Below are 22,357 nucleotides of genomic sequence, written 5' to 3'. Positions count from 1 at the left end.
AAGTGGTCATCCGCGGGCGTCTCTGAGCCTGTACAAATGAGTAGGTACTTATCAAGACCTGAGCAGTTGGACCAGTCCTGCATACTCTCTGAGATGAAGGTATCTTTTCTCTCAGCAGAAAGTTGCCTGTACTCCAATTCTCTTAGACATTGTTTACCTACTCCGTACTCATATTTGCATCGCCACAATGGTGACCTCCGACGATGGTTCGTCGTCACGACATTGGTCAATTAATTGTCAATTTCCGGTTCCCAACTTCGCGCCTCCACTAGCCTCTCCCACACTTCCCCGTTGCACACTGCGTCCACCTCAATCACCTGTTCTCTGGCCACCGTCTTTGCCCTTGCAAATTCCCTTCGTCTTTGATCCGACTCGAATTGCGCCTCCGTCATCCAATCATCGATTCATTTTGCAAGCCCTGTTCGTTTGACACACGTGCAGCCGTTCCTGGCCTCAGACTAGCCGGGCTTCACACGCGTCCGCGACCTCAACTGGAAAACGTGAATCCCTGCTCGCGTGTCAGATCGGCTCTGTTCCAATCATCTTGCACTTTTGGTCATCATCTGCCATTCCATCAATAGCGCCTTTGTTTCGGGGCCATCCCCCTGGCCATTAAATCCTGACTACGAGTCCTTGTCTGGGCTAGGATGGTAGGATTTCAATAATGGGCCTCCTCCCTGAGCAATCTCCAGTGCAGCCTTTTTACGATCTGAAGTGTCATGCTTCAGTGCAACCACCGACGACAAATGTGTGGTATATGCTCCTCCGGGTCCCTGGAAAAGAGATGCTTGGTTGGTGGCTTGAGTTGTGCTTGGGCAATAGATGTTTGTTTGTAACCTAAGGTCTCCGAGCCTTCTGTTCTTGTTGGTGTCTGACATTTCGTTAACGCTCGACATCGTAGGGTCGCTCAGGCTCCTGCGCAACATGGCGCCACCTAAACATTGAACCTACCTATGAAAAATGTGCGGCCTCTGGGTGCCGGAAACAGTGGAAGATCTGCTAGGAGGCGGACGATGGAGGCTTTGTAGCGAATGTACGGATCATCCAGTATGTGGTCCGACTGGAACAGAACCCGGTGGTAGGATTAGAAACAATGCAGCAAACTATTGAATGAATTAGGCTCGGTCGAATGAGTGTCTTTGCCAGTTCAATCCGAGGAGTTCAGTTCCATATGAATATCGCCCTCTTCATCCTCTTCATCTAGTAGTAGGCCCTCAAGTCATTCGTGTCCCCAAATCATCAGGGATAATCCCATCCGAGAACGTCCAAGTGAAAAGATTCTGAGTGGCTGACCGAGATAGTTTCTCACTGCAAGAAACCTGAACTGGTGCCAGTGGAGACCTATTATGGCGACCTCTCCAGCACATACTGTACACACGCTAGCTCGGAGTGCAACTGCTGACACAGCAGAGTGAACAGATCAGAGAACTCACACTGAAACGGTCATAATGCTATGAGTTCGCATGATGGGTAGACGTTAACAACAGGTTAGACAAAAGACATCTTCTAAGAGGTGAACATTGCAGTCACCGAGTCAGTCCCAATATGTCACTGTGTTGAACAGCACATCGCGTCTGATCGCACATATTACCATCGGCCACAGTGTTCACCATTGACGTCAGCTGAAGACGTTGTCCTCAAGTGTCACTTACAGTAATATAGGTATGTTTAGTGAATCTCGATCTCGCGCCGACGAACTACATGTACATTATTTACTATGTTGTCGCAATCAACGGTACAGCCACCACCGTCAACCCCCACAGCCACAGTGCTACTTGCGCTGGTGGTGGTATTCGTTATTTGGGCCAAGTTGCCAAAAAAAGACTCGTCATTGCATAAACAGGCATCTCCTAATCCACCTTATGCAGAGGAATTTGTACTCGATACCGTCGCAGAGCACAGCCAGGGCCAAGCAAGGGACAAATTAACAGACAGGGTGGCTTTCTTTGGGCCCTCCTCTTCCTGCGTTTATTCGCCAGACTCTCGCCAAATCAAACACCTTCTGCGGCACGGTCCTTGACGCTTTGGGACGTGGCACGAACCTACGAGAACCTTGCCACTGCTCGCCTACTATGTACTAGTTCACCCAGTCGCGGCCAGGCTTCGCAGCCCAGCCTCCTGCAATAGGGCTGATCGACCTGAGATGTGGGCGGCCAGCACGCCGACAAGAAATACTACACAATCTCATGCTGGGGGCCTGGGTTGATGTGTCGCTGAAAGTCGCGATAACATCCCACCTATTTTATTGACTCTGTTTCGAATGATGCGTAGCGGTCACATACAAGGGGCTCATTGCCTGGCCATTCTAGACCCTTCGGTGTTTAGAGGGGTTGCCCAGTCCTCTTGATGCGGGAGAGGTCATGCATGGCTCCTGAGTCCTTGGTACCTTTTCCAAAGGCGGGCATTTTTCTTCTGTGCCCTATCCCCCTCTTGCTTGCAAGCATAGAGCTACCGAGGAAAGGGACCGGTCTCACAAAAACATGGTGAACCACGCCAGCCACGTCGATTCTACCTTCCATTCTCGGTTATGGGTCACAGATGATTCATCGACCGTCAAACGTTGACGACGCAGTTGAGGCTCGGGTTGTGAAAGGGGTTTGTGAAATCCCCTCCTTTGCTGCCTTGAAGCTTCTCTTGTTACCTCTTTCTTCCGTCCTTCGCCCCTACACTTGTTTCAGCAGACATGTCGTTTTCCATGAGGCGGTGTCGCTGATGGCACCCTGCAAGCAGCGACTCTGTGCAGGCGTTTACAATTGCACATACAATCATCTTCGTCACAAGTCGACTGTTGTCTTCGGGGAGTATTATCTCCCAGGGGCGGATACTGGCGGAATATCGGCGAGTCCGACCCATTGGGCAATCGAGTATACCAGTCGACGAGGATGCACGGAGCTGCATACCTGCTGGGACTTGACCATCACCAGTTTTCTTATGGACCATCTGCTCTGCAAATATAAGAAGCATCCCCCATTGTTCCTTGACATAGTCCTTTGGTCATAGACTCGAGATCCTCATTTTCCCCTTTCTAGAGCACTGGTCACCATGAATACTCTTTCAGCCTTCCTTATTCTATCACTTTTTGCATTAGGCGATGCTAAAGAAGACAGCAATGGGTCCGGTGAATTCACCTCCTGGCAAAGTTCTCCAAATCAGCGAGGTACAATGGATATCGTTTGGTCATGCTTATTCACTGTCTTCATTTGTGTATGTACTCTCCAAAAAGCCTATCAGTGCTTTAAGAAGCTTCGGTGGACGCTCAATGTACCACGGGCTTGATTCACTAATGCTACAATGAGTGCTAGGTTTGGACGGCCGTCCATCTCAACGTGCCAGCTCCGCCTGATACAGACACAATCTTCGTTTTATGGTTGAGGAGGATAAAATGGGGTTCGCTGCTCACTCATTCTTGCCGCGTACGCAACTAACGCACAAATAGTCGGAAATTGCTGCATGGTGCCCGAAATCGTTTTGCTGTTGGCTGCTGGCCAGTGGTCTTTGGCTCGTGCTTGTTGGCGGGAAATGAGAGAGATCCTTGCCGAGCTGGACGAGGCACATAAAATGGAGGCCGGCGAGAGACTGAACACAAAATTTGCAGCTACACCAACAATTGAGGTTCAAGCCGACAATCTTCAAGCTGATCCTGAAGGCCTACCGGAAGCGGAAAGCACACGACCTAGGATGCGCCGGTCCGAGACATTTGAAGAGCAGAAAAGAAGAAAACATAATGAGAGGTGGACGCTACGGCATGCGTTCTATGCGAACATGGGCGGCTTCCGCCTCAGAGACAGTACAGGCCAGGTGTACATCGTCACCGCCAAGCACATTAACCACCTGGTTCGGAAGAGGTACATTGATTTGCCCAAGATAACGCCCTTGGAGATCAATGATCGCAGCAAGTCCGACAGTCTCGCCAAATTCCTGGCTATCATGCAAGTGAGTTCGCTCGCCGTCCAGGTGATTGCGCGAACCATCCAAAATCTGGAGACAACAGCATTGGAGATCACGACTTTGTCATTTGTGGTTTGTACGTTGGGTACTTTCATTGCCTGGTACCGGAAACCCTACGACGTGCAGACCTTTGTGGTGCTCGAAATGCCGGGCTATGCGGTTGAAGATATCGAATTGGAATTCGTGGAGAGAGGCGGCAAGCAGCGAGACCTGCTGAAGGAATACATCACAGTACATCAGACGAGCAACGTGGTCGACAACGATGGCAAACTTCTGGCCCCGTACAACAAGCTGACGATCATTGATGACGGCCTCCCGACCTTTACAGCCTCATTCACCGACGTATACGGCCATTTCTGGGGACGAAAACCGTATGATGCGAATCGCATTCGCAATGACCGCCTGCCGGTGATGGAGAAGCCGGTCACAATTGTCTGCGCCATCACCACGCTTGCTTACGCCGGTCTCCACATTGCGGCATGGAATTTACCTCTGGCGACCGACATTGAGCGACTGCTTTGGCGGATCTCATCCATTGTGTTGATCAGCTGTGTGGTCGTTTGGTTCTTCATGGACCATTTTGGAGAGTACTTGGCTCACAGAAAGGTCAAGAAGGGCAAGGCGACCGATGGAGTGATTGTTCCTTGGTGGAGGATCCCGGCGTCGATCGCTGTTACTGTTGTTTATGCCTTGTGTAGGCTCTATTTACTGGCCGAATCGTTTGCGGCGTTGAGGTGGCTGCCGAAATCAGCATACGAACAGGTGGACTGGGGCAAATGGTTGCCTCATATCTGATCATTTCTTGACGACAATGAATAATGGGAGGAGACCCTTAGAGGGAATGATGGTATGGGGACGGCTCATTATGACGGAGTTCAGGTGTTCATATCTTGCTCTCTGGTACGCTGGGCTGGGTCGGGTGACTCTGGCGTCTCTTAGGATCTAGGATAAGTCATGATCTGTTATCATGACTTCTGGTGTTGCAAGTTGAGATCTGTGAGTTCAGCGTGTTGTGGCAGTTGCAGCCTGCATCCTCCCCCGTGGCAGAGATATACATCCTCTTCGCACTGTCTCCATCTCTCCTGGTTCCAGTTCGATCTTGATTGTATTGATTCACTCTCATGAGATGTATGAACCGCACCGAGGCCCAAGAACTGGCATGTTTCTGCTACGGCAGCAATGCCGCCCTCAGATGCAACTACGCCACTGGATGGGGGAGGCTAATCATGTACCTATGTAACCAACAACATGCAAGTCCCTACCACCCACCTACCCGAGTCGAAGACTTTACCGAATCCCGCAACAAATCCGACGCTCTGTTTCCCATGCCTCCTGTCCTCAGTTTTTTGTCTCCGAGAGACCATGGACATCCTGGACATTTGTCGCTCTGGATGCTAGGAAGACACAGGAACAAAACTGCCCATCTGCACTTCTCCAGCAGGACTCATTCTCTTCTAATAGCCACGCTCATCATCATCATCTTCTTCTACTCCGAGAGCATTCAGCAAAAGTCCTGTGAAGCTGTTCACGATCCCATGGGTTCATTCGACGCATTCCTGTGGTGTTTAGCCTTACTCCTGACATGGGTTGGAATCAAACGATGGCAAAGGTGGAAGGTACAACAAACTTTCAGCACCTGTCCCCGATACACTGATCAAACCGAGATGCATATGTTTGGTTATTGGGCTGATTGGGTTCTTTCAGGACTTGTCAGCCTATGCATCCGCTAACGGCTGCAGACCTGCCCAGAACCATTTACATAACCCGTGGTGGCTTCCCTTGGGTATAGACAAGTAACAACAACCACCAGAACACTGCCTTTGAGCCTCATGCTGACATGCCTAGGATGCTTCCGACTCTCAGAGCAGACCGGGCAGGCAGGCTTCCGGCGTTTATGCTGCAAGAATTCGAGAAACATGGCCACACATACACCCAACGAGTGACGGGCCAACTCGTGGTTTTAACCAGATCACCAGCCAATGTGCAGACCATTTGCAAAACCCGCTTCAAAGGTTGGCGTGCTTTCGCTCCCATCTTGCCCTGCACAGAACGCCGTGCTGACCCAATCCCCCTAGACTACGAGATTGGGTCAGACCGCACCGGGAATTTTCGTGCTCTCATCGGCCATGGCATCCTTGCCTTGGACGGACGGCAATGGTCCAGATCTCGCGCCATGCTGAGGTCTGTAGACTTTCCGACACCGTAGGACGGACAGCACTGACTGCAAGAGTGCGTACAGACCACATTTCACAAGAAACTTTGACCAAGACTTTGCACAATTGGAAGTACACGCCCAGCATCTTCTGCGGCGGCTGACCGATGCGGCCTCGAAAGGCATGCCTGTCGATGTGGCTGACTTGCTCTTGAAGCTGGGCACCGACTTCGCAACCGAGGCAGTCTTCGGGCACAGCACCAACTCCTTGCTCTTTGACTTAAAGCACTGGTCAGGAGAACAGGATATAGGGAGCGCAGGAGATTTTTCTCTGGCGGTGGATCATGCTCTTCATATGCTAGGACAAAGAGGTCAGCTGATCAACTTCTATTGGATTCGCGATTCGCCTCGGTTTCGACAGTCTTGTCGGACTTGCCAGGCATTCGTCAATCAATACCTGGAAGATGCACGACAGTCTCAGACCGAGCAGAGCATCGAGGACACGGGGAAAGGGGGGGCCATGTCGTTCATGCATTCGCTGGTGGCCAGAGATAATATCCCCGCCGATGTGATAAGGGATCAACTTTTGGCTTTGCTGTTAGCAAGCAGGGATACCTCAGCCTCCTTCGCCTCCTGGGTGATCTACGCCCTGGCCCGACATACCGAAGTCATGGCAAAGCTTCGCAGCTTGACCGAGACTCAATTGCCTAGGGATAGGCCTCCGACGGTGGCAGAAATCGCCGCTCTTCCGTATCTCCGTCACGTCTTGAACGAGACGCTCCGCCTTTTTCCTGTGGTACCCCTAAATGGGCGGACGGCCAAGGTCGATACTATACTCCCAGAAGGAGGCGGTGTCGACGGGAAAAGTCCGCTGTTGATACCGGCAGGCACCAAGGTGGCTTTCAACATTTACGCTTTGCACCATCGACGAGATATCTTCGGGATGGATGCTGACGTCTTTCGACCAGAACGATGGGAAGAGATTGGTGCTGGCGCCATGAGTGACTTCGAAGGAGCCTTCGTGCCCTTCATACTCGGGCCTCGGGTCTGTCTGGGCAGTAGGTCGTCGCTGATTCGTGGTGCTGAGTTTGGCCTTGATCAGACTAACAGGTGTCCCAGAAAACATGGCGATGATGACCGTCTCCTATTTGATCGTCCGAATCCTGCAGAAATTTGAACACCTCGAGGCTGTTGAGAGCCCCGCATCACAAACCCTCCCCAGAGACCCGCGCAATTGGCCGAGTGAAGACACCCGGTACGATATGGAGGATAAGGAGACAACCTTCAGCATCGGCATAACGATGTCTCCTCGTGACGGTGTGTGGGTGAAACTGCGATCGGCAGGAGAGACATAGGAGACGCGAACGATGCTCCGACAATGGCAGTGCCGATGTTTCAGTTCACACACACAGTTCACACAGCAACAAAGGGGTAGTTCAGCGGTGACGGTTTCGGCCACATGTTGACCGGGAACGCGACGGCGTCCACGCAACAATGAGGAATTTTTGGTGCAGATGTTGTCATCTGGCACCATCGAGGTCCTGAACATGAGCCTAGGCCCGTCCAGGTCAAAGCCACCGGCAAATTCTGCATCGCCATTGGGGGTGAACGCTCCAGGCTGGTGCTGGTGGATTATAGCCGGCCAGCTGCGCCCCCAAGCAACCCACTGGTACCCCCAAAACAGTGATCAACGTCACACAACGCGACCTTGAGCCCCCCCGGGAGACCTCAGGACCCCCAGCCAGCTCCCAAAACGGACGATACTTTCTGACCCAGGGTGAAAACGCACATCGAGGCTGGCTGGAGGGAACAAACAATCTCAGAAGACCTTTCCACAATAAGGGGTCCCGTGGAGCTAGCTCTCAGTGTTTGGAACACCACATGGTCTGTCGACATGCGAAGATGCATTGTTCCAGGCCTTGAGGATCAAGTCTCGCCGAACTCAATGGCATTGGCTTTTGCCTGACAACTCCAGTTGGAAAGGAAGGAGAGCGACGGCGAGCGCACTAGTCGGAGCCTACTGACGTGCGGAGAGGGACATGCACACAAAAAAAGACCTCCAGGCTCTCATGGATGGTGCCCGCACTCAGCGAGAATCCTTGGGGCGCTTCCAGTGGCTGACTGTGGTGAGATAGACTCGATGGATCTGGCAACAGCCTCGACTACGAAATCCTTTTCAAAGCCTCCTGATAAAAAGTACAGAATCCCTTGCATGGGTGGAAAAAGCTATATACACATGGTCCTCCCCAAGGGTTGCCATACATACTACTTGGTTTTGCCCAGAGCGATCTCCCTACCCAGCCACCAGCCACCAACTTTCCTCCCTCCCAACCCACTGAAGTGACACCCGGCAAAGCCGCGTAACCCTTCGGAGAGCAGAGACATCATCCGATCCCGCAAGTCAGTCCACTGGACACTTTGGACCCCCCCGCATCACTACCCAGTTTTTGGTAGCAGCTGATGCAAGCGACGACGTCGACATCCCACCCCACTCGCACGCACCACTCCCAACCTCAAGGGGTGCTCATGTCAATGGCAGCATATCTACTCGGCTTTGTCTTGTAAGTTCTATTCTCCCTCTCTGTCTCTCCCCCCTTCGACCCAACAACCCTTGTGCACTACACATTGGCGACCATGATCAAGAGTCTAATGCGATTGCTCTTCAGCACCGGGTTCTCGCTTGAGAATCACCGAGACGACGATTTCTTCAACGAACCCTCGACGATGCGGCCTCGATTGACTGCTGCAGCCGCCAAGGAGGATGGTTCCACGGAGCACCTGGCACCGCTATCCTCATCCTCGACGTACCAGGTTGTCGCCAGAGGTCTTCCCGGCGCAAAAATCCATTATGCAGCGATGTGTGCCTGAAGACATGACCAGACAGCCTTCGTCCTCTCCTTTGCAGCCATCATTACGACCATTTTCTCGACTCACGAGCGAGCGCCGTTTCGTCCTTTTCTCCTTGATACCTAGAGTGCGTTTGGTGTGACGCCATGTTCAGCCGAGGCAGCCCACAATGCAGGGCCCCATCGAGAGGTCAACGTTCCCTTTGCGACAGTGGCAAGAAAACTGCCCCGAGCACGACGACGACTATAACCGTTCTTGGAGCTATGAGGGTAGCTGGTGGATTGACGGACACCACAGCCGACGTAACTATACGAGATCCACCCCGCCCCTTCGGCGCCATGACGGCAACTGTTTGCCCATCCCATGTTCTTTGGTCTTTGCGAGCACGACACTAGGTACCTGGTCCGCCACTGTCTCGCTTAGAGAGTTGGCATTACGCCCACTTTTTTTTACGCTCTCTCTTGCAACCATCGAAGTCACGACGCATTGAAAAAAGACCTGCTAGTTGAGTCAGCGGAAGAGTTTTCACGGCTGCGAGGACTCTTCCCGTCACTATACACACACATGAACGAATTTCCTTTCCATTGCGGCACGACGCAAAGCCACAACAGCTGGCTTTCAGAGCACGACCATTTGACGATTTGCATACAACTATGATGATATGAGAACCACACGATATGAGGGTGCCTTGGATATTGCTGGTTACGTATTTGCAGCTGTCTATTGAGAGATTTATTCGCGCGGGGGGAGGGGCAGTTAGTTTGCTGGGGAAAGAAACAATGTGGGCTACGTAGTTCATCATGCCAATTTGATTCCAGTCTTTTGTCCCGCTTGCCTGTTCGTCTTGTCCCATCAGTGTACCACCCTGTAGCCGACAGGGCGCCGCGAGCCTCAGGAGACGAGTCAAACGTGTGTGCAACAACTGACTGCATGCGAGCTCCCCCGACGGCAGGGGAGAGCATTAGGATTGCGTGGCTGGGAGGCGCAGCACCACCTCGTCGCTGTTTCTGCCGTTTTGGGATTCTTGATCATGCAGTGCGAAGTACGAGGTACTCGGTACATACCTCGTAGATTTCCTCTCGTGTCGCAATCTACTCGCGGTGGTCCGGAGCTACTCTACTCCCGCCCATGTCTACGGAGTATTGCCCCCCAATCCTTCCCATGCCCTGTCTCAATCTCGATTGACAGGCTCGGGCCCCAACCTCGTTGCATGACATCCACTCTATCTTCAGCAACAGGTGCATCGTTCCAAATTGTCGTCCTGTTACGTCCACATGAGAGCCAAAGCTGAATTCAACAAAATCTATTCCCTATCGGAATCAATCAATCAATCAGTCAATCAATCAATCACCCCGTGGCAGGCAGGTTTCAGTCAGCGTCCCATTCGTATTTGCCCGTGAACGACAATTGCCAAATGCGGCTGCAGGCCCATGTGCTTATTTAAATTTTGCTGTTGCTCGTTTGTTCAGGCTTGCTTTCCATCCATATGGAGCTCCTGGGTCTGTGTTATGCAAAACGATGCTGTCGATAATCGTAGACGAATACGCATGTCTCCCCTTGCAGGGTAGGTGCATGGTTCAGGTTTAAGGCCCTGTCCGCGAGGTCAGCATGCGTGTCGTGCATCGGTGCCTGGGGAATCACTCGGGACCGCAAGTTCGTACAACCGCAAGTTCGCTTAACCGTGATTAGCAGGATCTACAGTAATTGGCTAACATTCGTATTTACTATTAGGCCTATTTTGAAAAGCCAGCCTCTGCCATGTTAATAAGAGCGATCCGGTTGCAACTCATGACCGAAACCCCGCAGAAACATAAATGACTTCCAATCCTCACAGAAATTACTAGGCAGGAAGAGGTACTTGCGATTGTACGAACCAGCGGTCGAACTTGCGGTCGAACTGGCGGTCCCGAGTGATTCCGGTGCCTGCTCGCTGAATGGTTTTATCCTGTTGTGGCGTTGGGACTCTGAGCACACACAAAGAGCGAGTCCTGCTGCTGTTTGTCATTGACCAAGCTCTAGGACGAAATGTAATCTTTATAAGCAGTGGATGGCTGCATCGAGGCAGAATCTACAATTTCTCTTTTTCTTCTATCTTTTCCCCGTTGACGTCTTATCAACCACAGGAGGGGGCCATCGCTAGCAACCATCGTCAAACAGTAGCGATTTGGGCGCTTTACAGCCATTCTATGACCTGCTGCTTCGCCCCCTACTTACAGTATGAGCATTTGCTGACCGCGCCGAATGGCTGCTCCTCGGGCATTTCTCTTCGTGGACTCATCTCCAGCTCGCACGGATACAAGGGACAAGGAGCTCATTCGTTCTCGAGCTCTATCTCATGCGGCCAAAGCCTCACATCGTGCAAATCGCCAGGACGTTCCTCCCGTTCGTGCTGAGCAGAAAGTTCCACATGGCGCCAAGCAAGAACCCAGCCATCGTCCGACTCGCAAAGGACGACGGAGAACTGAGCAACGGTGGTGTGTTGCGCCCCCGAGAAGCCATGGAGACGGCACGGTCATGGAAGCATTTGCATAGATTCACTCCTCAGCAGATGGCCGACCAGCCACTCTTCCATGAGCTCCCAGATGACTTTCCCGATATACAAGGGAAACTCGACGCCTTCAATTGTACTGCGGTCCCCTTCACCGTGTTCGACATTTCCCTGGTCAAGGATGACTGAGCGGAGTCTTGTTGAGATTATCTGGCCAACGGAGACTGCCATGCGCAAAAGCCACCCAGCGTTACTGGACAGGTTGTGGAAAGGCATGCCCAGTCTTCTCGATTGTTCAGCGGCCGTGCACGCATTCGTCAGTCAAGCGCATTACAGCAGGGCTTTGCGCCACATGGTCTCCGGCCAACACGACCAAAAGGACACTGTTCTGGCCGAGCAGCATCATCTTCGAGCAGTGAAGAGTTTGCGGCATCTCCTCGAGACATATAGCCATTCCGGCGATCTCGATTTCTTGACACAAATCAGAGTTGCTTCCACGCAGCTTGCAGTCTGCGGTGTGATTTCTGAAGACGTTGGCTCTGCACAGATCCACTTCGCCGCGTGAAAGTGACCGTCGATCTCATAGGAGGCTTGGGGAACATGAGCCCAACGCAATTGGAATGCTTGGTGTTCTCACAGTGGCCAGTGCTTGGTTCGACCGCTGACTCCCAGTATTCCATCCGGACGAATGGGACCCAGGACCGTGGGCTGAACAAAGGTCGGTCATATGTGGGCGGCTCTTTTCAATCCCGGGAGAACGTCTTGCTCCCCTGTGCCATCCTGGTTCGCGACCTTCGGCCATATCTCACGACATGAAAGCTATCATCGATCAAGTTAGGGGAGCTCTTGTATGTTCAAGACGTCAAATTGGTCCTCGCGTCCTCCAGGGACAACAAGATGGCCACGCGGGTGTTTCGATGGTCCAGTCTCCGCAAGCTTGCCGTTCGAGCGCGCAATCTCTGCTTCTTGTGCGACGTCAACAAAGCCGTCAAGTCAGCAGGTGCTGGCGCCAGCATGGGCTGCAACCCTTCAGTATCTTTCGACAGGGTCATTTGCCTGACAGTACGCTGCTTTGGCAAGGCTATCTTTGAAGAGCATTACTACGTCGGCACCGTTCCATTTCGGCTGAGCAGGACATTCCTGGCTGAAGTGGCTCGCTGCCTGCAATGCGAACCCGTCTTTCCCTTGCTTTGCAGGACTGTACGGAGAGTCATCTGACCGCCACCACCACCACCACCACCACCACCACCAGCGGATCTTAGAAGACGGAAGGAGGTACGACATGCTCTGGATATGCTCTGTTGGCGCACACATTGAGGAGCACCATCTTGGCTTTAGTCCATGCGCTTCGTCCGCGCCGTCGTCCATCTCAACCACCGGACAAAGAACAACCCATGAAGCGATTACAGGCGTCGGACTCTTCGCCGCCGGATTCGTGAGGTTGACCAAGATGCCGGGCTTTGAAAGCTTTGACGCCGTCGCGACGTTTCTGAGCGAGAGGGATCTGTATTGTCCCCGGTTCCAGGATGTGACCTTCAGGGAGCTGTTCTGACTTTTGTGCGACGCCGAGTTGTTCCACGGCGGCGAATGTCCCTGCTCAACCTTTCGTCCACGGTCGGTCGGCCGGTCGGCCGGTCGGTTCTTGTGGTCGAGAATTCTGAATAGATAGATCTCGTTCAGCAGAGTTATAAACTGAGGAATACACACCACAGAGTCAACACGAGTAAGTAGAAGGTGAAGAAGCAAGAAAGGACTGAGAGTCATTCCATTACCTGCGCGGGATGGAGAGAGGAACGAAGCTCTGATATATACAGACCCGACTAGTTTCTGCCGGGCATGTCGCGTTTCCAGTCATCTCCGTGATTATATACTAACCCACCGCAAAAATCCCTGGGAATAGCATGTCCACTTCAATACCCAACACCCAAGTGAATTCGGTTGTATTTGCCTGTAGTATAACTTTGATCTGCCGCTATCGTTTCTCACATTCGACGCAGTTATAGATGTCAGTTTTACCATTGCGCGAGAGACTTTCAACCCTTCCTGGCAACGACGTGGTTTTCCCATTAGCCTGAGTATATGGCGTGTTCCGTAGGAGCCAGGAGCAGTAGTGCTTTTTGAACGAGACCGTCTCAGGGCACCGAGACACCCGAGAAGGTGAGATTTCCGTGGACGCTTCGTACCCCAAAACCATTGGTCCCTGACGCAAGGATAGAAAATAGCGACGCTATGGTAGTTGACCCGAAAACGACGTTGGTAGATGTCCCATAATGTTCGAAACTCATGTCAAGAAAAGCGGCTCAGCCTTGGGACCATTAGTAACGCAGTCTCTTGTGTTAGTCCTAGGAGACACAAACCTCCCTATGCAAACCTCGCAGCTTCGTCTCGCTCGGATGTTACCCCTCAAGTAGCCAGGACAACGCTGGTTGACTTGCAAAGCTCGGTGGGGAAATAGCAGAATGGTCCGACTGGTCCGCTCTCCTCATGATCACATTGCGTCCATAGCCCAAACACACCTCCTGATCTGACGCCGCCTGGCTGGACACCTTCCAGCTGCCACTGATCTTGACCGCCGTAATTGATGATAAATCTCCATCTTACCTCTCGTCCGCCGGGAACAAGGCTAGCACAACCTCGAACTCCTATGACCGGCCGGTGTATGCCAGCATGGCCACGAGAAAGGCCGGAGAAGTACAATACAGGTAAGTCAGTACACACAGCAAGGGTCGTAAATAGGCGTGGGTCATGAGAAACGGCGTCATCTAGCTTGAGTTCAAGCTTCATGAGATCGCCACAGTCTTCAGGTTCGTCGTCCAGGGTCGGCTGAGCGGCAAAGTCACTCGTCCAGGTATTGAAGGAGACGAGGTCGGCGTAGTCGAGCCATGAGTACGTCCCGAGCCAAGTCCCGGTAACACGCGCCCAATCATTTGGGGTCGTTGGATCGGTCAGAGTGCGGTGAGGGAGAGAATAGCAGAAACCTTGTGGCATGGCAATGCGGCCTTCAACACACATGGAAAAATTGAGACTGATAACGCTGACGACAGCCTCAAGGAGGGACCAGTCGACCTTCCCACTTCCGTCCCGATGGAAGGGGCCGTAATCATTGTCTGGTCCGCTCAGACTCCAGTTGTACACTTTTCGTCTGGCAGCACCTCTGGCCCTGTGCTCGATGCGCTCTCGAGTCGTCAACCCGTAAAGTACGTGGAGCCGAGAGGCAGACTCTGGCCGATTCTTATCATTCTCGCATGCGGTCATGCTTCTGGTGAAACGCAGTGTCGAGGCCAACGTACATTCATCGGATCTGGCGCGCCGCACCATCCTCTGCGACCCCACATCGTGGATGAGACTCTCGATGCCCTCCCGATGGGCAATCAGATCGGAAAGAATTTGGAGATTCAACGAGGTTGTCCGGTCGTCCTCCTTCGGGGTTTTGCCGCTAGCAATATCACGTGTAGAGAGTGCAAATTTGGCCGTGTCGAGGATGTCGAGTAGAGCTTCGAGATAGGCTTTCCCACGACTGTCAAGCCCACACCGTTTGGACTGTACACCTCGCAAAGCCGCCATTCTCGCCGAGAGTTCGCGATGCCAGTCCCATCCACGCTCTGCCGCCAGCGAAGTGTGACCGGGCATCATGGACCAAGCATCGTTGGGGTCATCAAAGACATGCAAGAAAGCTGACCTCCAGAGAATCTGGTTTTGGGGACGGACGAATTCATGGGCAGCCTTGCAAGTCTGGCCAACGTGGACGATGTCTGCAGGGGGCAGACATGATAATACCTGTGCAAGGATTTCTCTGGGCAGATCCAGCCGCTCCATAATCAAGTTGAAGAGGAGTTCGATGAGACCGCGATGCCGAGAGTACCACGCCAACTACCAGAAAAGAGGCGACGGTGAGGGGAGTTCAGAGGAATGAGGTAAAAAGTAGGTTCCTAGATCTCCAGTACTTGAGATCGCCAATCTATCAGCAGGCAATGCTCCCCCGGGTGGTGCCAGTGCCGATTGTGGTGGCATTGCCCCTCACTTGGCTGCTTCGGGGGCGCCCTGTTTCATCCCTGCACGCTTGCCTGCCCTACTATATGGACCCCTATGCCCCCTAACGCCTGTCAGCAGGTGTCACAAACCATCATACAGGATGTGTGGCGCCAGAGTGAGGTGCAACGGGGCATTAGAGTGCGGTAGGCTGACGGGTTGAATAATTGACTGCACAATGAAAAGCCAGCAGGGCGACGGATTGCCTCCATCTCTAGAAATGAGCAATGAAATAGCTGTCGAGGTGCTTGCTTGTTTGCGCTTGTTGGGCCCCCGTGCACCGCCATCCTCGAGACAGGCCGTCAAATCTCCCCTTCCAAGACACCAACAGACGCTGCCAATCTCACCTGCTCACCGCAGACACCCAGCTCGCCAGTAACCGCTCGCACAGCCGCAACGCAGTCGCCCTCAATTCTCTGGCCTCTTGCCACTTGCCTCTCATACTCATGTCGAAGTCCTGCATGCAAATTAAGAGGTACTGCCAATATCGCAGCACCTCCTGACCACCTTCGTCCTCCCTCCAAGCCCATCAACCCACCAACTCAACCCCACATTCTGTCTTGATTCCATCTGAGAGATAGCCTCGCCCTGACATCCGACCTTATCGAGCTACAATGCCTCTGAGAGACTTGCTCAAGAAGAAGGAAAAGTGCGACAGTGATGCCGCCCTTCAACCCCCTCCCCTGCCTCAGGCAACCGAGTTCACATTTGTCCGCACCGACACACATACGGAAGAGTACATCAAACCGCCTGGATTTGATGACGATCGGGAGCTTGCGGAGTCTGTCGAACCAAAGAGTCCGTCCCCATCGAGACGCTCATTTGGTCGATTTCGAAAGAGCCAGAGTCCTGGTGCTGCCGACCCGTCGTCCCCCGAAAAAGAAAAGAAGGAACATCGGCGGCTGTCTGAGCGGCTGCATCTGAACAGGGATCGTGCCGCAAGTACCAGCTCCGTCAATCTGCCTTCTGACCTCCCTGAAATCGCGGAGGCATATAGTGAATCTGGTGATCGTCAAGAGACAGAGGCAAAATGGGAGGAACGTGCTACCATCTTAGCTAGCAAGAGTCCCGCTATGCCAGCTCATTCTCCAACAGGCGAGCTAGAGACTCTCAGCTTAGGCCTCCCTGGGCAACCACCGTCCCGACCTCGAAGCATCAACGACCCGGAGAGCGATATTGACATCCAGAAGGCGATCCAGCTTCACGAATCTGGTGACCTCAAGGAGGCAACCCAGATGTTCCACCAACTTGCCGAGTCTGGGAACGTCTTGTCTCAAGTCCTTTACGGACTGTCTCTCCGGCACGGCTGGGGCTGTGAGCCTGATCCGGCAAAGGCAGTCACCTATCTGTCGGCTGCAGCGTCCAACTCCGCCACAATCGAATCTGATGCCCTGAAGGCCGGAATGAAAAAGGGAGGCGCCGCCAAGGGTGAGCTTGTGCTTGCAATCTTCGAGTTGGCAAACTGCTTCCGGAACGGCTGGGGGGTTCCGGTCGACAAAGTTGCAGCAAGGCAATACTACGAAACGGCAGCAAATCTAGGAGATACAGATGCCATGAACGAAGCTGCTTGGTGCTACCTCGAAGGATTTGGGGGCAAAAAGGACAAGGTGAGTTTCCGCGTGATTTTTTCATCATTGGAGCTGGGGTTGGAAGTCCCAATACTGCATGCGCCTTGGATGTCTGGCATCTCTCAATCAACACGACACCCCCCTTGCCTTTTGACACGTGATGAACAGCAGCGGCGGCGGCGCCAGCAGCCCAGCTGAGCCTCATCCGCCGCGAAGGGGGTCCAACCATGAGATTCGGGTGTAACGCAGTCTGACCCATATCGGGAGGGCCATTACTTGGGAGGGGAGTCCTTCTGACACTAACTTGGGCGGCCTACGGCCCCCAAATACGCGAAATACCCAAATACAGCTCCCTCTCAATGGCAGCTTCACTTTGGGCAGCAATGCAGATGGCCCTCGACCACTCAGCGACCACCTCCAAGTCTTCTGTCCCCGTACCTTGCATTAGTTCCAAGTCATGCTGAACTCCGCGAATCACGATCGATGTTTCTCTCGGAGAAATAAATGGTTACTGACACATGGGGCTTGCGACATAGTTTAAAGCGGCACAACTTCTCAGATTGGCCGAGAAGAACGGTGCAAAGACACTGGGAAATTCCTGGTAAGTCATGGTCTCATGTCATTTTGTCCCAGAACTGCCTATCACCCGACCACCCTCTCCCTCGCCTGGTCCTTAATCACACTGGCTCTGCGTATTTTCACACGAATTGGGTCGAAATTCCGGCGGTGTCCTATACTTCGATGCCAAGAGATGTCTGATTGGCGGTCAAACTTTGGAGACACTGCTGCGACCTGTTCGGCGACCCGGTCCACCACACCAACCTTGCGAAATGGTTCGTGCTGGACACTCCGACCTTCGAAGGCGAGGTGGCTGGGCCGCAGTCCTGAATGAGGCGCAACAGTCTAAGGCATTGAACGGGCGGGCTCTTGACCTCACTGAGAACCTTGAATGTTTCATTAGCAACCCGGACAAAGAGCGGTGATGCGTGACTGTGTGCTGACGTCTTGGTGTTTGTGATTATCAGGATTTGGAAGGAGAAATACAATCCACCAAAGTGAGACGGTGGCCTTCACCGTCTCCAGAAGTATGCCGAAGTGATCTTGGACCGTGCCATGGCCTGATGATCTCTCGATCCAGAAACCAGGATATTCCCGTGATATGACTCAAAATCGAGACGAGGGAGCCGATGAATCCGACGACAGATAAGCAAAATGAATAATGACCTTAGCCATGACTGGCCCCTTGGGCCTCTCTGCCCTGTTCTTGCGCCCCTCGCACACGGTCTGCCCAGGCAACCTAGATTGGGCAACAGTTTTACGGCGCCCTCCCATTTCCACTTGTTGATATCTAACTTCAGGAAGGATCCAACTCATGAAACGCCCGTCCAGGCACAAAGATAGATGTCGGCAGCGCCACGGCCCTTTCTTTCGCCCAGGTCAAGTTGTTGGTCAGCCATTGTGGAGGTGGATGAGGCCGTGCCTGCATGACGCAGGGGACTTCGAGGAAACGGTGTCTCTTCTCGCCTCTTAGTCAGGGGATGAATATCTGATCACGATGGTGTGTTCTGGCCGCGCGGTTCAGGACACGAAAGGTCCCCTCGATTTTGCCTTTCTTTGGTCACCCTGTGGACCATTGACGTTGGCGACGGCTATCACCGATGGGTAGTGCCCGTCGACTTGATTGAATATGGATGGCCAAACTCGAAGCGAGCGAGCTCGGTGAAACAAGAGACCTCAAAGCAAGGCAAAAGCACATGCCCGTGACATGATGTTCACACAGATTGGCTACACAGTAGGCCCTGAGCCTGCGTGGCCACCTTCCCAATGCCGGCGGACCTGGCATCACACAAAGAGAGAGTGAGAGATATGGCCTGATTTTAGGGACGCAAAACAGAAAGTGCGGATTGTCAGTGACAAGAGCTCGGAAGTGGGTTTCGTTTGCCATTCCAATAATCCTATCTGCTGTGGCTCGAGACCATTGTGCTCGGTGGCCTTTCTTGTGTGTCTTTTTCTTGCCCGAGGCATGTTTATACGGTGCTATATGAGAAGGCGTTATAAAACTGTACGTCGGTCGTTTTGGTCGTAACGTCGTAGCGAGGGAGGCTGTTGATTTGGCCTCTGGTTCATCCTTCATCGATACATCTAGCCATATCTGTGGCCATCTTCCCATGCTCGGTCCACATCCTCTCATTTGCTCTCGCGGAAGAGTCTCTGGTCCAATAAAACCGCTCCGTCGTCTGGTGGTCTTCCTGATCCCCCAGCCTCTCAGTTCTTGTCGCCCACTCTCCTGTATCGGTCTCACTCGTCCCCCTCCCAAGCTCCATGACTTGGTCATGCTATGTGCACTCCTCCTGCCCAACCTATTCAATCCCGTGGCCGAAATATTAGAAAAATGCAGAAAGGATGAATTTTCATGCCATAGGCCGTTAAAAAGTTTCTGGGTCATCATAATCAATCATGTCGTGTCCTATCGTATCAACTGATTTGTAAAAATCCTGATCAAAATCCAGGAGGTCCCTAACTGTGAAGAGATAAGGAAATTGTGCCCTGAAGCATATGAGTCTTTCGCTTTCGTAGGTTTGGTTGATCAGACCTTGTCCGTCTGAATCGAGAGAATGTAGCCCCAAAAGGGAAAACGATCACAAAGGAGAAAAGAATTTTCCACCATTCCGAAAAACCCCCGTGATAGAGAGTTTACCGTCGGATTTGAACGATTTTCTGGTGCCGTCCATACATCGAAGAGCCCTTGGGTGGATGTAAAGCTTTTTTACTCGACCCTGGCAATCATTTCTCGGAAATCTCGAAGGACTTTCTCCGGGACGCGGTCGAGGAGCACACTCCGTTCGCGGGCTTTCCCGGCCAGGCCACTCATTTTCTCGAGCCCATCCCTCTCGGCTTTCATATCTGCAAACAGCTGTTGCAGCCGCGTGGGTTTTACCTCAACCACGTCATCATCATCGTCGAAGGCGCAGTCAGGGCTACTAATGTGGTTGTAGGAGGCGGCAGAGAGGGAGAATGCGGCGGCAGCTTGTTGCTGGCGAGATGGCGTGGTGAGGGAGGCGTGGAGATTGCCGAGTGGAGTATCGGAAGGCTGAGGGGTCATGTCAGAGAGTGCGTGGGGAAAGCCGTTGCTGTCCAGCGAGGGTGCGGGCCGCCTAGGGAGGACTTCATGGGTAACCTCGGGACCCGAAGCAAGCACCGCCTGGAGGACGTTGCCAGCCTCAGCACGATATTCGTCGGATAGAGCAGGCATGTTGGGTGCCACGACCGCAACAGAAGAGGCTGCACTCGCTGCTCTTGAACCGGCCTGCGACATGATGAAGGCACCGGACAGTAAGCACATGTAAAACGTCTCCCAGCTGAAGGTAGCGTCGACCTTGACATCAGATTTCATGGTAGTATTAGGCTGGGCCGTAGAAGTAGTCGGTCGGGGAGTGGCTTGTCGCTGCAGAGCATCTGATTCTTCCATTTTCAAGTCTTCGTTGCTCATGAGGCCGAACTCGTCGTTCCACTGGTCCTCCAAGCCGAGATCCTTGAAACTCGAAAAGTCGTTGGAGAAGGCGTCTGATGCGTTAGTGGAGAAGGCACGAGCATGTTGATTGCGTTCCAGTTCCCTGAAGCTGTCCCTCAAGATGGTGTTCATTCGTCGAAGCTCGCCGGTCTCTAGAGTCGACGTCCGGATGAGCTCCTCGTTCTGGTACTTCAGGTCCGCAATGCACTCCTCGAGCCGCTGACGATCAAGCGACCATTGTTGTCTTTCATGGTTGAGGACGTTCTCGAAGTGACCTAGGGCGTCCTCGAGATCGCTCTTCTCCCTGATCAGGAGCTTCTTGTCCGCTTCCAGCTTCTCGGCATTTTGCTTTTTGCGCATGCGAGAATCCAGCCTGCGCGAAGAGGGTTAGTAGGCAACGAAGACCGTCCGGGTTTAGAATGACACTTACGCTGCTTGACGATTTCGCAGCAACCGTTTCTGCTGTTTGAGCTCCTTCTTCTCTTCCTCGTTTGTGGCTTGGTTGATCAAGGCGTCAATGGTGTTGATATTCCGTTCGGGAGGAATCTCGAATTTGGCATTCTTCTTTCTGATACCGTCGGACCTCAATACCAACAACGGGGACGCAGCTCTGTATCTGTGTCGGAGAATGCGATTCGTCTCGGTAGCGTCTGAAGAAGTAGTCGAAGCCCACCCGCCTTGGCTGGACTGCGGCGACATGGAGACGGCAGAGGCGGGATCTTGCTGCGCGAAGCCCGAAAAGGTGACAGGCCCTCCGGTATATTGAACCTGCTGCTCAAATGGCTCTTGTACCGGACCAAAGAAGGCGGTAGGAGTATTCGCTTCAGAGCGCCCCGACATGGCCCACTGTTGGTTTGGCATAAAGCCGGGACCGCAGTTTGCAGCGTTCATCTGGCTGAAGAACTGGCCATTGGGGGATGACATTGGGAGCGAGGACTGCGAATAATGGCGGACGGGGCCCATGACACCATGGGGTCTCTCCTGCCAGACATGAGCAGATGCAGGATAGTCGTCCTCCAGCTTGGTGACTGAAGAACGTCGATTGTCAGAGGCATCGGAAGCTGTCATGTCGGCGGGGGTCGAGGATTCAAAGACCTTGCCGTCAAGGATGGAGGAGGAATCGTCTTCGGTGAGCGCGGGTTTGACGTCCTCAGACCACTGAGGTTGCCCATACGGGAAGTAAGTTTGGGTCGAATATTGCATTGCCATAGGTGCGACAGAGATGGGAATCGACAATAAAATGGATTGTTGTTGTGCCGATGGAATCGATGGACCAAGTGGCGGTGAGCGAAAAGGTGGGGAAGGAGACTTGGTGGGAAGGCGTTGGGTTTTCTCTCGACAACGAAAGTGTGAAGTCTTTAGCAGCGTTGGAGAGTACCAGCCGCAAGAAGCATATTGGTGATTTCTCAACTTCAAAGTCAAAGAGGATGTCAGATGTTCAGAGGTGGGAAGAGAAGAGGGAGATGCAGCAGGTTTAGTACTATGTATTGCGAGCAGGACAAGCAGCCCTGGCCCGGTACAATACAATACCAGCGAGCGAAGAAGAGGCGGAGGGGCAGGGGATCCAAGATCAGAAACATGGAGCCTGACGAGGAACCGTCAATGCCCCATCTCCTGGTCTGCGGACGGGTCTGGGACGGGTGATGTGAGAGGCAGGGAGGGTGAGAGGAGCGACGAGTTGTAACTGGGCCGAGGAGGGGGGAATCCACGACGAGGGAGAATTCCTGGGTGGAGAGAGAGGAAGAGGACGCCGGAAAGATCTCCAAGCCTGAATTGGCCCTTTGCGAAGGCACTTCCAAGAGAAGGAGGGAGGG

At 53.0% G+C, this 22,357-nt stretch overlaps 6 protein-coding genes across 6 annotated transcripts; 4 read left to right on the top strand and 2 right to left on the bottom strand.

Annotated features, from left to right (window-relative positions):
* Positions 1-3,558: 3,558 nt before the first annotated feature.
* AYL99_10971 (hypothetical protein) lies at positions 3,559-4,743 on the top strand (the record flags this gene model as incomplete). The annotated part of the gene is made up of 1 exon (XM_018842477.1): positions 3,559-4,743. One exon carries the CDS (start codon positions 3,559-3,561, stop codon positions 4,741-4,743), a length of 1,185 nt encoding a protein of 394 aa, XP_018687890.1.
* Positions 4,744-5,785: 1,042 nt separating this feature from the next.
* On the top strand, positions 5,786-7,455 carry AYL99_10970 (hypothetical protein; the record flags this gene model as incomplete). The annotated part of the gene is made up of 4 exons (XM_018842476.1): positions 5,786-5,960; positions 6,024-6,129; positions 6,188-7,158; positions 7,220-7,455. The coding sequence occupies 4 exons, from the start codon at positions 5,786-5,788 to the stop codon at positions 7,453-7,455; spliced, it is 1,488 nt and encodes a 495-aa protein (XP_018687889.1).
* Positions 7,456-11,282: 3,827 nt separating this feature from the next.
* On the top strand, positions 11,283-11,624 carry AYL99_10969 (hypothetical protein; the record flags this gene model as incomplete). Its single annotated transcript, XM_018842475.1, has 1 exon — positions 11,283-11,624. The coding sequence occupies one exon, from the start codon at positions 11,283-11,285 to the stop codon at positions 11,622-11,624; it is 342 nt and encodes a 113-aa protein (XP_018687888.1).
* A 2,214-nt stretch (positions 11,625-13,838) lies between these two features.
* On the bottom strand, positions 13,839-15,251 carry AYL99_10968 (hypothetical protein; the record flags this gene model as incomplete). The annotated part of the gene is made up of 1 exon (XM_018842474.1): positions 13,839-15,251. The coding sequence occupies one exon, from the start codon at positions 15,249-15,251 to the stop codon at positions 13,839-13,841; it is 1,413 nt and encodes a 470-aa protein (XP_018687887.1).
* Positions 15,252-16,078: 827 nt separating this feature from the next.
* Positions 16,079-17,637, top strand: AYL99_10967 (hypothetical protein; the record flags this gene model as incomplete). Its single annotated transcript, XM_018842473.1, has 2 exons — positions 16,079-17,071; positions 17,569-17,637. 2 exons carry the CDS (start codon positions 16,079-16,081, stop codon positions 17,635-17,637), a joined length of 1,062 nt encoding a protein of 353 aa, XP_018687886.1.
* Positions 17,638-19,799: 2,162 nt separating this feature from the next.
* On the bottom strand, positions 19,800-21,752 carry AYL99_10966 (hypothetical protein; the record flags this gene model as incomplete). Its single annotated transcript, XM_018842472.1, has 2 exons — positions 19,800-20,916; positions 20,974-21,752. 2 exons carry the CDS (start codon positions 21,750-21,752, stop codon positions 19,800-19,802), a joined length of 1,896 nt encoding a protein of 631 aa, XP_018687885.1.
* Between the last annotated feature and the right edge of the window lie 605 nt (positions 21,753-22,357).

This window comes from Fonsecaea erecta, assembly GCF_001651985.1.
Source record: "Fonsecaea erecta strain CBS 125763 chromosome Unknown Scaff13, whole genome shotgun sequence".
NCBI classification, from domain to species: domain Eukaryota; kingdom Fungi; phylum Ascomycota; class Eurotiomycetes; order Chaetothyriales; family Herpotrichiellaceae; genus Fonsecaea; species Fonsecaea erecta.
The sequence above is the reverse complement of the archived record's forward strand: the minus strand, read 5'-3'. Positions and strand labels throughout refer to the sequence as shown.